The sequence below is a fragment of the Trichosurus vulpecula genome, chromosome 1, assembly GCF_011100635.1.
Source record: "Trichosurus vulpecula isolate mTriVul1 chromosome 1, mTriVul1.pri, whole genome shotgun sequence".
In the NCBI taxonomy this organism is placed as follows: domain Eukaryota; kingdom Metazoa; phylum Chordata; class Mammalia; order Diprotodontia; family Phalangeridae; genus Trichosurus; species Trichosurus vulpecula.
Window position 1 is genome coordinate 338,649,633 of NC_050573.1, and position 16,975 is coordinate 338,666,607.

The window sequence follows — 16,975 nt, forward strand, 5'->3', positions numbered from 1 at the left end:
AGTGACACTTCAGTTTGTGCCATTTCTATATCATTATCCTCTGGTGGTTGGATTCTCTGAAAGCTCCCGTACCACAAAAGAGCGTAGCACAAAATGAGCACCTTGAATTACAGGATCATAGATTTAGAACTGAAAGGGACCTTGGAGGGCATTTTTTTTCCTTTCACTTTACAGTTGAGGAAACTTGGGCCTAGAGGGATGAAGAAATTGAGGTAAGATCGCACAAAGGGTCTGAGGCAGGATTTGAGCCTTCTGACTCCCAAGCCAGTAATCACTCCCTCCTATCACATTGTTTTCCTTAATGCTCCAGTTTTACATAGAAACCTTGTGTTGGCTGAATTGATCTACTGTCTTGATTCCAGAGTGGGTGTGAATTTTAGCATCATCATCCAATATGGAGAATGTTTCTGCTAGTGGTCCTGAAAATGGAAAATATTACCATTCCATTTACTCTTTCATGAGAAAATGAATCCAGAAGAAGAAAATCTAATTTATTCAGATATATGAAATACTCTTGGTAAAATTAATAATTTACTTTGATTTTTTAATGGCATAGCAAACACATGTTGAATTATACAGACTATATTCCTAGAACTATATGTTAGGGTCATAAAGTATTTTAGTGATTATCATTTCACAGATGAGGAAACTGAGACCCAGGGAGTCTAAGTAATTTGGTCACGTAGGTGGCAAGTCATTAAGTAAGGATGCGAGTCTGTCTTCTCTGATTCCAAGTCATTTTCCAAGCTCAGTTGCTTATGGCAGGTCTCTTGATAACTTCACATAGCTCTTATTCTTCTTTAGTAGTTCAACAGCTTATGAAGTCTGAATCCCTAATTTGACTGATACCAAAGGAAAAACAATTATTTCCTTTTTATTTGACACATCAAAATGTTTGACAATTCTGCAAGGCAGCACTCCTTACACAAGTTATTTCCTCTTAAAATATTGAATTTGGTCTGCTTAGGGCTTAAGGAATTGCTATTTTGGCTGCAAAAAGCAGGCAATCTAAAAAGGACTAGTGGGAGATAACATACTTGAGAAAGAAAAGCAAGCCATACCAACTTAGGTTATTCAAGAATGGTCTAAGTCAGTGAACCTTTTTCCCTCCAAGTGAGGATCACCAATCCATAGAAAATAGTAAATGGAAGGCCATAGAAGTTAAAATCAATTTAAAATTTAATTTTTTAGAGAGAAGGGGAGAACAAAAGTATTTAAACTTATCAGATTTTAAAATTAAAACTAGAAAACATATTTTTTTAAAAAAAATAAATATAACATTAAGTCAGGAGTTTTTAACCTGGGGTCCATGGACCTCCATGAAGTTTGTAGTTATATTTCAGGGGGTCCATCAACTTGGATAGGAAACATGTCTTTATTTTCATGAACCTCTAACTGAAATTTAGCATATCTTTCAAAAAACTTTATTCTGAGAAAGTATTTGCAGGTTTCACCTGAGTGCCAAAGGGGTCCATGATGCAAAAAAGATTAAGAAACAATTTAGTTATGTTTTAAGTCTGATTTAGATACAATTAAGGAAGCTATGGATGGGAGGAAGGAGGAAAGGAAAGAAAAGGAGAAGAGGGGAGAGGAGAAGAGAAAGGATGATAAATCATTTGGAAGAAAATAGATAGAAATGCAGCCATGTGTAGTAGGTTTTGGAGAGTATTCATAAGGAATCTACTCTATTCATATCTTTCTATTATGACTGCCTTTTGAGATGCTAATTAGTTGATCCTTTCTTTCAACTCTTCAACTGCTCTTTATTTTTAAACCTTCAGAGCCTATATGCTGAATGGCTGAAATTATTTTGTAGTGTTACAGATACCACTTATGTTTCTGTAGTAGAAATGTTGAGTAATCCTCACTTTAAAATTCCATGCCAATATTCTTTGCCCAACTGTTAAAGGCTAGTGTTTTCTTCAACTAGGTATCTGTCTATTTAGTAATAGTCAATTACACTCTTGGCAGATTGAATTCCACAGAATAAACAATTTCGCTGGTCAGGATCCATATATTTAATAATATCAAATTTAAAATAAAAATAGTTATATTTAATAATGACTGAGAAGCACACGGCCTTTTAGGAATCTCTAACAGCACAAAAATAACTTTATATAAAATGTGAATATAATTTTTAACAGCAGCCCTAAACATACAAGATACACAATATGATGGAATTAGATTACCTTGTATATCATGACATGAGGTTATGAAGACCCAGTTTCAATGAGAGGGGGAAAGACAGAGAGAAAGAGTGAGGCAGACAGATTGATTGATACTGCTACTTAATTCTCTGCCTACCAGGAAGAGTTCACTATAAGTTTGATTTTCCAAGCTCTCTGTGAGATTGAAGGACAAATAGAAATAAGCTCCTTTCCAACTAGGCTTTGACTCAGGGGGATCAAACTTGTAAACCATAAGCTGTCTCCTCAATTCAGCCATATCATGTGATTTCTAATTTCCTGAGACTTATTGTTCTGTCTCAAGTTGAATTGGGAGGGAGCGAATTATAATCCCCATTTCAAATAGGGGTATGGTAACTTCAAAATATAAAATGATAGTTAAGTAAGCACCATATTTAGCTCACAGGTCACCCTAGTAAAAGGGCAGGAAAATCATTTGTAGAAAAAGGGTACTAGTGCACTGTATGCTGCTGATGATCCTGAAGGCAAATTAGATACATGAATAAGTTTTTTTCTTAACCTTTGGATTTGAGAAAAAATAAATAGATTTAAAATATTTCTTCTTTTAGGTATAACATTCCATTCAAGGCACAGATTCAAAAATGGGTACAATGCCTTTCCAACACAACTGACATCATTGAAAACTGGATGACGGTGCAAAATTTGTGGATTTATTTAGAAGCTGTCTTTGTGGGAGGAGACATCGCCAAACAGCTGCCTAAGGTTGTTGAAGTTTATGTTTATTAGTTTTTTTTTCATGACAAAAATATGAAATACTGAAAAACACCCTTATTAAGAAAAATAGCTAAGGCTCATATCCATTGACTTCCCTTTATCTTTTTGTGAGGTATGGTAATGAGAGAGGGAAGTCGAGAATGTTGGTATTGGTAGAAGTTGGGAATGAAGGAAAATAGCAAAGTAGGGAATAGTTATTCAAATTGTCAGAAAATGTTAATCTAGAATATAGAAGAGTATAGAATTATGGAGAGATTATCTTGATGAAGTTATGGTAATTTATTCTCTCAGAAATAACATTTTAAAATAATGAAGGGTATGAGATGCTTAATTACACGTATAATATAAAATTGTGGGTTCAAAATGTACAAAAAAGATACTATCTCTCCCACATGAAACATATCAAGAGCCTTTTTTTCTTCCTCAAATGGCTGAAATCAAGTTAAACATACATGGAGTGTATTTTGAGATGTTTAATTGTATTTAAAATTTTTTTCCTTACCTTTCAGGACATGCTTTTGAATTGTATATGAAATCAAAGTGTTTTTATAATACATTTGAAACTTTAAAATTTGAGTATAATTTTACCTTACTATAGTATTTAATTTCCCCTCTTGATGTAAAAGAGATAGGATTAATCCTAACCTGTTCCTGTTATCAGACCATAAGGTAGATAGGCACAAGTCCTAGAACAAAATTGTGATGCAAATTTAGGGTAGAGTTTTGGTGACTGTTGTGTAAGGACCATAGGCTGGGCTAGAGTGATTTATTGATTCTTGGAGCTAAGCATAACATAGGCATGTATAGCAATCCAGGATAAATCTAGGAATAGCCTCGTCTCCATTGTGCCATGCTACAAGAAGTAGAGTATGGTGGGTAGTGGCCAAAATGAGTAGTGGGATGTGCTTTCGGGTCAAAGGCCTAGAGCCACTGGGATCTTAGGTTTATAAAAAATTTTAAGAAAAAGGATCCGCTTTGGCAGCTATAGGGTGATGGACTCAGGAAACATGGAACAGTAGCAAAAAGGTGTTCTCTAAAAATTAACCAGAAAGTCCTCCTCAAGGTGAGGACTATGAAATTATAGCTATGCTGTATCAGCAAGCTGCTAGAGAGTTTCAGCAGCCAGTTTTAACCAAAACTGGGTGTTTTAAACCAAAAGCATATCTGAGTGGGGAGACATTAGGAGAGTAGGATTAGACTCCTCTGCCTACTCAATCAGTGAAAGGAATCAACTACAAATGGCAAAGCTGTTTTGGCATTCACAAAAGTACCTAATTTCCTTTCTTCCTCTTAACTTTGGAAGAAGAAAACTCCATTAAGTTTTTTTTTTATATTGTAGTGTTAATGTGATCAAAGATCTTGCCCACCCATTCTATAGGCCTCAAGTGGGGCTCAGTGGGAATACTTGATTATATATTTGTTTGTAAGTAGGCCTAAAGCCTCTATTTACCACATACTAAGCTAATTTGGGCTTGAAACCCTCAGAGCCCTAAGGGATAGTGCTAAAACCAGAGCCAATGGTATGTGCACTGAGTTCTAGTCAATCATGAATTCAGCCAATCAGAGACCTGAGTTCTAGCCAATCAGACACTGGTTAGGACTGTATATTAGGAGAGCCCAGAGTGTGAGAGAACCAGAATTGAAGAGGGGCAGAACTGAAGAGAAGCAGAATTGAGAAGCAGTCATTAGGAGGGCGCTGAAGAGCAGACACTGAGAGAGCCAGCTTTGACAGAGCTGCCAAAGAGAGCGCTGAGCAGAGAGTTAGGATTTTTGAGTGATTGCTTACAGGAAGGCCCTAGTGGGGGGAAGGTTTCGGGATGACTTGGTTCCTCGCTGTAATACTGTGTTATAATTTCCTTGTTGCTACATTGAGGTGGGCTTACTGGTTTTGGAATATAATTACTGCTATATAGAATTGGAGTAGCTGGTCCTGGGATCGGATTCTCTTGTGTCTAAATAAATATACTGCCTCTGCCTTCTGCTTAGAGAGTTTTTCGTACTTTGTGATTCCGAAATATACAGGCACATTCATGGTCATCCTTGAGGCTATGAATCTGGCCTTACTGATACACTGTTTTATCCCAGTTTTGTTTTTGGATGTAATAATTTTGAATATAAACTTACTACAAATTATACAGTCTAATTAAAGCCAATTTAAAGTATATTTATAAAGTCCTTACTACAGGAAAGATATTGTTCTAGGCTAGAAAACTGTTCTATGTGTTGAGTATACAAATATAAAAGGAAGGCAATCCCTCTCATCAAGGAGCTTACATCCGTGAGAGAAGGCAATATGTTAAAAATTGATATTTAACCTAATAGATGGAGCATTGGACCCTGAAGCAGAAAGACTTAAATTTAAATCTGGCCTCAGACACTTATTAGCTGCCTGACCCTAGGGAAGACTTTTAATATCTGTATATTCCAGATATGTAAAAATGTGGATAATTATAGCACCTCCAAATGTTGTTGTAAGGATAAAATGAGATAACCTTTACATAGTATTTTGCAGATCAAAGAACTTGTGCTAGCCACCCTCCTGTGTGTTCTTGTTGCTGGTCTTTCACCTCCACAGCAACTGCTAGCAACATTATTGTTGTGCTTTACTGTTACACATTATCGTTACATATCCACTTACATAATTTGGAAGACTAGAAGAGGACTTAAAAATAATTTTTCTTTTGTGATGTTGTTTTTATTTCTTAAAATACATTTAGTATTTTTTTCAATTAAACATTTTCTTTCCCTTCAATTGCACCCCAAACTGAACAACAAAAAAGTTTAAAAAAACCTTCATAATATGCATAGACAAGCATTTAAAATTCCCTCATTTATCATATCCAAAACTGTATGTCTCATTCTACCCTTTGAGTCCTTCTTCATCTCATTGCCAGAAAGTGGGTGATAGGCTTTATCACCAGCCTTCTGTAACTGTAATTTGTCATTGCATTTATCAGACGTCTAATGCCTTTCAACATATTTTCCCTAATAGTGTTGTCATTGTATGAATTGTTCTCCTGGTTCTGCTCACTTTGCTCTTTAGATAGGTCTTTCAAATTTCCCCTGAAATGATCTACTTCACCACCATTGATTATGGTACGTAATATTCCACTTTAATATAATATTCATGTACTATAATTTATTTTGTTATTTCCCAATGGGGGCTAGCCCCTCAGTTTCCAGTATGTTAATTAATACAAAAAGAGTCATTATAAATATTTTCATGGATATGGGTTCATTTCTTCTTTCTTGGATTTCTTTGCAGCCTAGTTGTGATATCACTCATCCAAAAGTATATGGAGATTTTAGTTAATTTTGGAAGGACAGTACAAATTGCTTTCCAAAATGACTGAACCAAATCACAGCTCCACCAATAGTGAGTGGGCCTGTTTTCCCATAGCCTCTCCAGGCTTTCACATTTTCCTCCTCTGTCTTCTTTGCTAATCTGATGCATATGTATGTTGAAATCCCAGAGTTGCTTTAATTTTGATTTTTCTAATTATTAGTGATTCATTACATTTTTATATGGTTGTTGATAATGTGGAATTAGTTATTTCTTCTCTTGAAGAATGCATGTTCATATTCTTTGACCATTTATCTATTGGAGAGTACTCATAAATTTGAATCAGAATATGAAACCTTTACCATAGAAACTTTCTATAAAATATTGTTCCCAGTTATTTGTTTTTGATGCTCTACACCTAATTTATGCAATTTTTTTTTCAGATTTTACAGTAGTTTTTATTGAACAGTAAATGTGTACCACATTAACTAGGTTCTTTAGATTTGTCAAACACTATGCTACTATATTTGTTTTCTTCTGTGAATTGTATATCTAATATTTCCACTATAAACTTCCCTATTTTTGACCTGTAACAGATCTTTTTGATGAATATTGTATTTTAATATAGTATGAGATCTGTTACTGAGACCTACTTCCTTCCTACTTTGTTTTCAATATTTCTGTTGAGATTCTTGACCTTTTGTTTTTCCAGATGAATTTCATTATTACATTTTTTCTAACTCAACAAAATAATTCTTTGATAGATTGACATGTCAATTAATAAGTGAATAATTTAAGTTGAATTGTCATTTTTTTATTGACAACTTTAAAACGAGCAATTAAAATTTTTCTAATTATTTAGATCTGCATTTATTTCTGTAAAGAAAGTTTTGTTAGCATTCATATAGTTCCTGGGTGTGTGTTGCTAGATAGATGCCAAATGTTTTATGTATGTGATTATTTCTCTTTATCTGTCTTCTTGCTAGGGTTTGTTGGTAAAACATAGGAATCCTTATGATTCATTTTATATATTGAAACTTTACTGAATTTGTTAATGCTATTAATTTTTAGATGACTTTTTCAGGTTTTCAAGATAGTTCAACAAATCATCTGTGAAAAGTGATAGCATTGTTTCTTTGTTTCCTCTTTGCCTATGCTTATTTCCTATTTTTTTTTCTTATTTTTATAACTAGCATTTCTACCTCTATTAAATAGTAATGGTGATAATGGACATGATTGCTTTACCCCTGAACTTTTTGGAAACCTCTAATTATTTTCTATTACATATTATGTTTGCCCTTGGTTTTTTGATGGATAATGTTCACTATATTAAAGAAAAGGCCATTTATTATTATGCTTTCTAGTGTTTTTTTTTTCTAAACAGAAATGGTTGTTGGATCTTTTCAAAAGTCTTTTCAGCATCTGTTGAAATAAACATCATTTTAACAAGTTTTTCTATTAATATTGTTTTTTAAAATAGTTGTCCTTATATTGTAACAACCCTGTATTATTTTTTATAAATTGCACATGGGTGTGGTTAGTAATCTTTTAAATATTTTGCTGTAACCTATTTTCTGATATTTTATTTGAATTTTTTATCATTGTCTATTAGGGATATTAGTCTATATTTTTGTTTCTCTTTATATATCAATACCATATTTCTATTATAAGAAGAGTTTAGGATGATCCTTTCTTTTTCTATTTTTTCACACAGTTTAGGTAATAGTGGAATTAATTGGTCTTTGAATATTTGATAGAATTCATTTGCAAATTTATACGATCCTGAGATTTTTTTCTTCCCATTGAGACTTCATTGATGATGTGTTCAATGTCTTTTTTCTGATATTGGTCTATTTAAATAATTGATTTCTTCTGTTATTCAGGGTATTTTCTCTTTTTGAAAGAATTTTTCCATTTCTTCTGTTATAAATTTTGTTGCATAATGGTTTCTGATAGTATTCTTTATTTCCTCTTTAATTGATATGAATTCTCCTTTTTCATTTTTGATGGGAACACTTTGATTTCTCTCTTTATCCCTCTTTTTTAAAATCAGAATTACTAACTGTTGATCTATGTTATTAAGTAAGGAAATAACTTCAGGTTATCATCAATACAATGAATTTTTGCACTCAATTTTGTCAACACTGTCCTTTATTTTCAGAATTTCTACTTTGTTGGTTTTTTCTTCAGTTTTTTTAAAAGTTTTATGCCTGATGTGTGTAATGGTAACAAGGGTGGGACTTTTTTTTACTGTTTACTCTTTTGCAATGCTAAGATAATCAAGTACCTTTGAGTCTTGCCTTTCAAATGTAATGGCAAGCAAAGTGGGACTTTTGCTGTTTTTGTTTGAGTGCTTCTCAGCACTGAGGTAATCAAGTGCCTTCTTTGATTGAATCAAGAGTCTTTGATGACCTGCTTAAGAAACAGGAAAGCCTAGTTCACAAGGGTTTGAGTTGCATGGTTGTGGTGCCTTCTGACCCTGAGAAGAGGGTATAAGATCCGAGGTTGGTGGTTTGTTTTGGGACTCTCACTCACTGGAAGAGCATCATGTGATTTGACCAGACAGGACTCTGGGTAGCTGTCATGGAGCCCTCCCCCCCCAGCTTTGAAATCCCAGATCTTGATGCTTCTCTCTCTGGTAACTGTATGTGTTGCTATAGTTAGACGGTTAGAAGCCTGTCTACTGGTTTGTGTTTATTTTCTCTGTTTATGTAATGAATGTTTGTAATTTCTATTTGCATACTCTGAAGTTCAGGGTGCTGGCTTTTCCACTTGAATTAAGTGAATGATATATGTATATTTAATTAAAATAAGATTGTAAACCCCTTAAAGTTGCTTTCCTTAGAAAAGCAGATCAAAGAATCTGTGCTAACAACCCTCCTGTGAGCTGGTGTTATTGGCCTTACAACTCCACAGCAGCTGTAAGCAACATTGTTGTTACAATGTGCTGATGTGTTCTTTCTCCCTTTTTTTGATGAAAATATTTACACATGCACATTTCCCCCTGTAAGGATTGCTTTAGCTGCATCCATACATTTGGTATGTCATTTCATTGTCATTTGCTTTTGTGAATTTGTCTATTGTTTCTCTGATTTATTCTTTGATACACTGGTTCTTTAAGATAAAGTTAGTTTCCCAATTAATTTGTAATTAATTCTTCAAAGGCACTTTAGTGAATATGATTTTTATTGTATTGTGAACAGAAAAAATACATTTCTACATTTTTGGTGATGTTTTTATGTGCTCAGTTTTTTGTAAAGGTATCATGCATGGTTGAAAAATCTGTAAACTCTTTTTGTTTTCATTCAGTAAGTGACAGAGATCAATCACCTCTAATTTTTCTTTTTTTTATTTCTAATTTTTCTAATGTTCTATTCAGGCCCTTAACTTTTCCCTCACCCCACCCCACCCTCCTCTGATTATGTAGATTTGAAATGTCTGTAATGAGGTCTTTAACTATTATAGTTTTAACATCTCTTTCTCCTTGTAATTTGATTGTTTTCCTATAAATATTTAGATGCTGTGTTTTTGGGTAAAGATATATTAAATATTTACATTTATTCATTATCATTATAAGCTAAATGTAGCTTCCCTGCTTACCTCTTTTTATTGCCTACATTTATTATAGACTTATCTAAGATAATTATGATTAGTTCTGCTTTTTTGACCTTGAAGCATAATAGATTTTCTCTCATTTTAATTCTGTGTGTATCTTCATGTTTCAAGTAAACAGTATTTTTTGTGTAGTTCTGTTTTCTAAGTCATTCTGTTGTCCTTTTCTGTTTTATGAGTGAATTCATCCTATTTATTTTCTCAGTTTTGTCCCCTTCTATTCTCTTGTTTCTCTTCTCTTTGCTCCCATACATTTTTTTTCCAGATTAGAAGATAACAAAACAGGGTGTTTGCCTAACACCATTAGCTATAAATGAAGCAGTTGGATTCTATTGCATTGATACTATTCTCTTTCCACTGCCCTGCTTTGATCTCAGTTTGTTACTCTTTATTCCTTTCCTTTTTTGGCTCCTCATGTTCCCTCCTCTGATGTTGGACTTTGTTTTACTTATGATTTTTTTTTTTACCTATGCTGCCTCCTTTTTTATACACCTTCATTCCTTTTTTCCTGTCCTTTGCCATTTCCCTATTGAACTTTATTTATTTCTACATTGCAGTCTTTGTGTGTTGGTTTGTGCAATTATGTTCAATCTTATTTTGGTTCAGATGAAAATGAAGTTATTGGGATGCCTACTTCATCTACCTCTTCATCTTATTCCCTTCATCTTATGCCCTGTCTTATGTGAGGTAATAATTTCCTTCTCTTTCTTCCTATTTTCTTCCCCAGTGTAGTCTCCTGTCTCTGCCATTGCTGTTTTCTCCTAAGACCATCCAAAGAGAACAAATCACCCACAGGCTCTCTGTCATTCTTATTCCCCATTTTTCTATTACTCTTAAGGTTTCAAAGAAGACATTTGTTTCTTATGTCTTGATTCCTAGGTAATCAATCCATCCCAACACAGTCTCTTCCAATTGAACAAAAGTATGTGCCTGTATATATTTCTCAATCCTTCATTTTTATATTACACTGTCTGCTCAGGTCAGATCTTTTCATCAGGAATGCCTGGATAGCCTCTATTTCATTAAAGGTTCATTTTCTCCTTATAGGATTATACTTTGTAGATAGGTTATTCTTGTTTCTCAGGTTCTATGTTTTTTTTTCCTTTTTGGCTTTTTGGGATATCACATTCAAGGCTTTCCTATATTTTAGAATGGTAGTTGTTAAATATTTTGCAGTCCTGACAATAGGTCTTTAGCGCACGAAATCTTCATTTCTGGCTTTTAGCAATGTTTTTACCTTGACATGAAAACTTGATTTTGGTGTTTATATTGCATGAGAGTCTTTTATTTTGGGATCTCTTTTAAGAGGTAAGTAGCTGATTGTTTCTATTCTCACTGTCCTCTTGTTTTAAGCAATCTAAACAGTGTTCCTATATGATTTTTTGAAATATGGCATCCCTTTTATCTTTTAGTCATGATTTTCATATAGTCTGATGATACTTAAGGTTATAGACCTGTTTTATAGGTCTCTTGTTTTTGCTATTATATCACAGAAATTTCTATTTTTTCAATCTATTGATTGATTTTGTTTTAACTTTGCTTGTCTTGTTGAGCTTTTATTTTCTGTTTGGCCTATTTAATTTTCAGGGCATTAAGTCCTTGAATAAGATTTCTTATCTTCGAAGGTATCCATTCTCCTTGACATTCTTTCCTCCCTAGATATTCCATTTTCTATTTCTTGTTTCATCTCTGGAAGACAGATTTAAACGAAGTGCAGAGAACGGCCTACGAAAAAGGCTAAAAGTCATTTCCATGCTAAGAAGCAGTGTGGTAAAATTTGTCACCTAGTGAGTGAGTGGAGTGATGGATAATAGCAATAACTAGCATTCTTGGTGTAGTCAAAGGTTCAAAAAGTACCTTATATACATTTTCTCATTCGATTCTTAAAATCACTCTTTAAGAGGTGGTACAACTGACTAGAGCTCTGTATCTGGCATCAGCACTATTTGAGTTTGAATCATGCCTTAGATGGCTATTAGCTGCATGACCTTGGGCAAGTTGCTTGGCTTCTCTTCGCCTCATTTTCCTCATCTATAAAATGAAGAAAATAGCACCTACCTTACAAGGCTGTTAAGTAAATATCAAATGAAATTTTATATACATATATGTTTATATAAACATGTTATACATTTATCTAACATATACAATATGATTTGAGAAGCTTAAATCATCATATAAATGCTAGCTATGATTATTATTATAGTGCGAGTACATAATCTTTGTTTTCCTGATATAGAAACAGGTTCAGAGGGGCTAGATGATTTGTCTACCAAAGGTCACAAGGCTAATTAGTAATAACTAAAATTTATATAACAGTTTAGGTTGGCAAAATGCTATTGCCTATATTATCTCATTTGAATCTCTCAATAACCCTGTGAAGTAGATACCATTATTATATCAGTTTTAAAGAAGATGAAGCTTAGGCTTAAGAAGGTTTAAGTGGTTTATTCATGGTTACACAGATATTAAATCATTTTTGAAACACATCTTCCTAACTCCAAATACAACATATAGCATTTAGCTACTACTTGTGTAGTAGAGCCAAGGCCTGAATTCAGGTTTTCTGACTTGCTATCTATTGTTCTAACTCTTATACAACACTACCAAGGAAGCATGAGAGTGAGATAAATGTAGAAGATGATAGCATGGTGAGGAAAACCAGGTGGAAATTACCTTGGAGTAATGAGGAAGAGATCACTGCACCACTATCAGGAGCGGAGTGATGTGGTTCTTATCATATATACTGAGGATCCTAGGATAAAACTTCCCACTCTCCTATTTTATAGACAAAGAGATCCATGAAGTTCGGTGTACTATCTAAACAAACAAAAGTGGTTAGAAACCATAATTCTGACAAGGTGTATTTCTATAGAAATCACTTTCTACAGCTCTATAAATTCATTTTCTTTTTTTTATATACCAATAGGAAGCCAAGTGTTTTTCCAACATAGATAAATCCTGGGTGAAGATCATGACACGGGCACGTGATATGCCAAATGTGGTACAGTGTTGTGTTGGAGATGAAACTATGGGGCAGCTGTTGCCACATTTGTTAGATCAACTGGAAATCTGTCAGAAATCTCTTACTGGGTAAGATTTATAGCATAATTAACCTTTACAGGACTCAGGTGATCTGAGAACTGGAAAGTTCTAAGGCCTTAAAGAATATATAAGTTCAAAATATATTGATCATAGGCTCAGTTGTAAGTCTGACTTGAAGTTTTTCAGTTATAGGATTTACATACCATGTCAGGACCTAGGTAATTCTTACATAATAAGGGAACTGGCAGAGTGGTTAGTAGTAGTGGTTGGAGTTAGAAAGACCTGAGTTTAAGTCTGCCTCTGATGTCTATAGCCTCTGTGACCATAGATAAGTCACTTGGCTTTCCAGGGCTAACAGAAAGTATTGAAGACTGTAAGTTACAGATAGATTGATGTTTGTATGAATTTAGGGAGTTTGCATGTGAGGAATTCCTCACATTGATGAAACCTAGTTACAGGCCAACAAACAACAAACAAAGAAACAAAAACCCTAATGCCACATAGTGAATGCCAATGTATAGTGCAGACTCTGGTGCTTAATAGGTGTTAAATAGATATTTGTTGAATAATTTATTGTTACATTTGATCAACTAAAATAAGTTACCTTTCATCAAGCCTTTCAGAGGTATAAGAGTTTGTAAGAAGGTAGCTTCCCTGAAGGGGAAATGAAACAAATAGTTTGAAACCCTAATCTTTCTTCAGATGACTGTAAATTCTGAACCTCTTGATATTTCTTTCATAGAATCATAAAAATGTAGGTCTTAGAGGCACAAGGGACCTTAAGCAGTCATTTGAATTCAGTTCACATGTGTTTCAGATACCTCTTTGAAAAACATTCTCAGAAGGAACAAAATATTTTATGATATACAGCTGAACGTAGTGTATCTGAATAAGACTGAATGTTATCTGGCTATGCTTTAAGGATTACATGTAAATTAGTGCTTAATGTAAGTATAAATATGCTAGTTTAATTAGGGGAGCAGTGAAATTGCTCCTGGCCTTTTACCATGATTAACCAAAATAAAATTATGCAGAAAATTAAATAATTTTTTTGTTTGGAAATACTTTATAATACTTGTGTTCTGAGACCTAGGGTGGTATAGTGGATAGAGAACTGGACTCAGAGCCAGGAAGACTTGGGTTCAAACCTTTGTTTTTATACATGCTGGCTATGTGGTGACCCTGGCCTGGTTGCTCAACCTCTAAATGACCCAGGTAATTCTTAAAGACTAGAAGTTGCAGAAAAGTTGAAATCTTCAGGAAGGGAGAATGTTTCCTCACTGTGCTTTCTCAACACTGATGCAGTCAAGTGTCTGAGCCTTAAAAAAGTGCTAAAACAATTAAAATCTAAATATATCTTTGAATATTTAAATTTTTATTAGCCTTTTAAGGGACTTAAAGCTGCCTCACAATAATCAACAATTGAGAACTTTCGTTTGGTAGTTTATTAATGATTTATATTCTTGGGTACAAACAGGGCCATAGAAAATTCTCCATGTATTTTCCAGTTGTATTTTTATACCAGTGGGTATGCCTGATGTTGTGAGAATTTACCTCAAAGAAAATAATCATGCTCCAAAGATCTAGGAAGCTGTCCAACTTTCCTATCTTGTCATATATCGAGTTCCTACATCCCACACCACACTCTAAACATACAGCAGCAAGATTTCTCACAGAGAGTAGGAACTCAATAAATATTTGCTGGATAGACTATAGAATCATAGAATCTTAGGGATAAAAGGTAACTCAAAAGGCACCATGCTCTGTTTCCAACTGAAAAGTGAATTTCTTCTTTTTTAATCATGGCAAGTGATAAACTTCTATTTGCAGAATTCCAGTGACAGGGAACTTGCCACCTCCTAAGGTAGTCTCGGCCATTTTTAGATCTGATCTCTAGCAAATTTTCTTAGTGTTGAGCTACAATCTGCCTTTTTGTAGCTTCTCAGAATCTCAGAGTTGGAGTATAGTTCAGATGATGTCCCTCTGGAACCTGGATATTCTCTCTTTTTAAGGTTTTAAAGATGCTACAATATCCCTTCTGTACTGTGACTTTCCCCATTGCAGTTTCAATATATTATGGATCAGCATAAGAAATTAAATGGGAATATTTTTGAGAGTTTTGTGGAAGCCACAGACAACACGTAAAAGCCAGAAGATGTAGAAAAAGCTTAGAAAGTCAGAAATACATAAAATATGTATAGTATTGCATGTTATCAACATGTTTATATTTTAGTACTATAAACAACCCATAAAAGAAAAAGAAAAAATTCAGACTTCTCTGGTACAAATGGAGGACCAAAAACTTTTATGTGGATTTTCCAGATTTCAGAGGCACTATGCCCTTCCCCCCTGCAATGTGGAAGGAATAATGGTACTGTTTTAGATACCTCAAACTAGGTATTTCATGGCCTACTCAAACTCAACAAGTCCAAAATGGAATTGATTTTTTCAAATACCCATGGAATGTTACCCAAATTCATCAGACTACAGGACACAAATTACTATGAAATAAATTTAGAAAAGCAGAAACTTAAAACATCGTACATAAAACATAATCAGCTGAACTATTACAATGATCTCCCAATTGGTTTCTTTGATTTAAATCCCTTTGCTGCTCTCTTTAATCTATCCTTAAATATCTGCAAAAGTGATTTTCCTAAAACCTAGGACTGACCATACAACCCTCCTTCTCAGTAAACACAAGCAGCATCTAATTGCTTCTAGGATCAATTAGAAAAATGATCAGTTTGGCATTTAAAGCTCTTTACAATCTGGCCCCTTTCAACCTTTCTGGTCTTCAAATGAAATCAAATGAGATAATGTTTGTACATCATTGAGCATGGTGCCTGGCAAATAGCAGGCCCTTAATAAATGCTTGTTCCTTCCCCTACACTCCTTCTTACACTTTATTCCTTTCTACATGCTCTACAATCAAGCTACTTGACTGTTTGCTGCTCTTTGCACACAACCCTCCATTTCCTGACCCCATGCCTTTATATTAACTACCCCCATGTCTGCAATATTCTCCTTCCTCACCTCTGCCTCTTAGATTCCCTGACTTCCTTCAGGATTCAGTTCAAATCTCACCTTCTGGAGGAGGACTTTCTTGGATCCTCCAACTGTTAGTGCCTTCCTTCTCAGATAATCTTCTATTTACAATAAATATATTTTATATATACATAGTCATTTGCATGTTGACTCCCCCAGCAAAATATGAGCTCCTTGATAGCAGGGTCTATATTTTGCCTTTCTTTATATCCATAGAATTTAACACAGTTTGTGGCATACAACAAGTTTGAAACAAAACAAAACAACAAAAAAACCCACAAAAACTTGTTGACTAATTTTACCAAGCTGGTCTTTTTATGTTTTTCTTACCAACTATTAAATTTTTCAAAAGATTAATGGAGAGTCATTGCTTCCACTTCTTTAGAACCCACTTATTCCTCAACCCCTTGTCATCTGGCATCTATCTCTTATAGTGCACTGGCTAGAGTACTGGACTTAGGAAGACCTGAGTTCAAATACTGCCCCAGACACTCACTAGATGTGTGACCCTGGGCAAGTCACTTAACCTCTCTTTGCCTCAGTTTCCTCATCTGTAAAATGAAGATAGTAACAGCACTTACCTAATAGGATTATTGTGAGGATCAAATAATATAACATTTGTAAAGTGCTTCACACAGTGCCTGGCACCTAGTAGGTGAAATATCAATGCTTATTTCCTTCCTTCCCCTTCCCTACTCTACTAAAATAAATCACTTCAAAATAACTAATGACTTCCTAATCAAGATGGATTATTTTCTACCCTCTACCCCTCTTTGGAATTTGACACAAAGGATACCATATACTCATTTCTTCCACATTTTTTTTTACTTCCATGACAATAAACTGTATATTTTTATTCCTACTTTTATAACTCTTCTTTTCTAGGGACTCTTTGCAAGACTCCTCATCCATTGAATGTTGGCTATTTCCAAAGATTCTGCTTTGGATCCTCATTTCTCTTGACATTCTTTTCCTTAGAAATCTCATCTGCTCATAATTTATGAGCACTCTGAAGATGACTTCCAATTATGGATCTTTCTCCAGAATTCCAATCCTGTTTCCCATTGCT

At 34.3% G+C, this 16,975-nt stretch overlaps 1 protein-coding gene across 1 annotated transcript in view; it reads left to right on the top strand.

Moving 5' to 3' along the window:
* Positions 1 to 16,975, top strand: part of DNAH5 (dynein axonemal heavy chain 5) — a 314,391-nt gene that overhangs the window by 118,589 nt on the left and 178,827 nt on the right. Inside the window, exons 31-32 of the mRNA XM_036745231.1 lie at positions 2,756 to 2,909; positions 12,743 to 12,906. Of these exons, the coding sequence (XP_036601126.1) occupies positions 2,756 to 2,909; positions 12,743 to 12,906 (318 nt within the window). The remainder of the gene's footprint in view (positions 1 to 2,755; positions 2,910 to 12,742; positions 12,907 to 16,975) is intronic.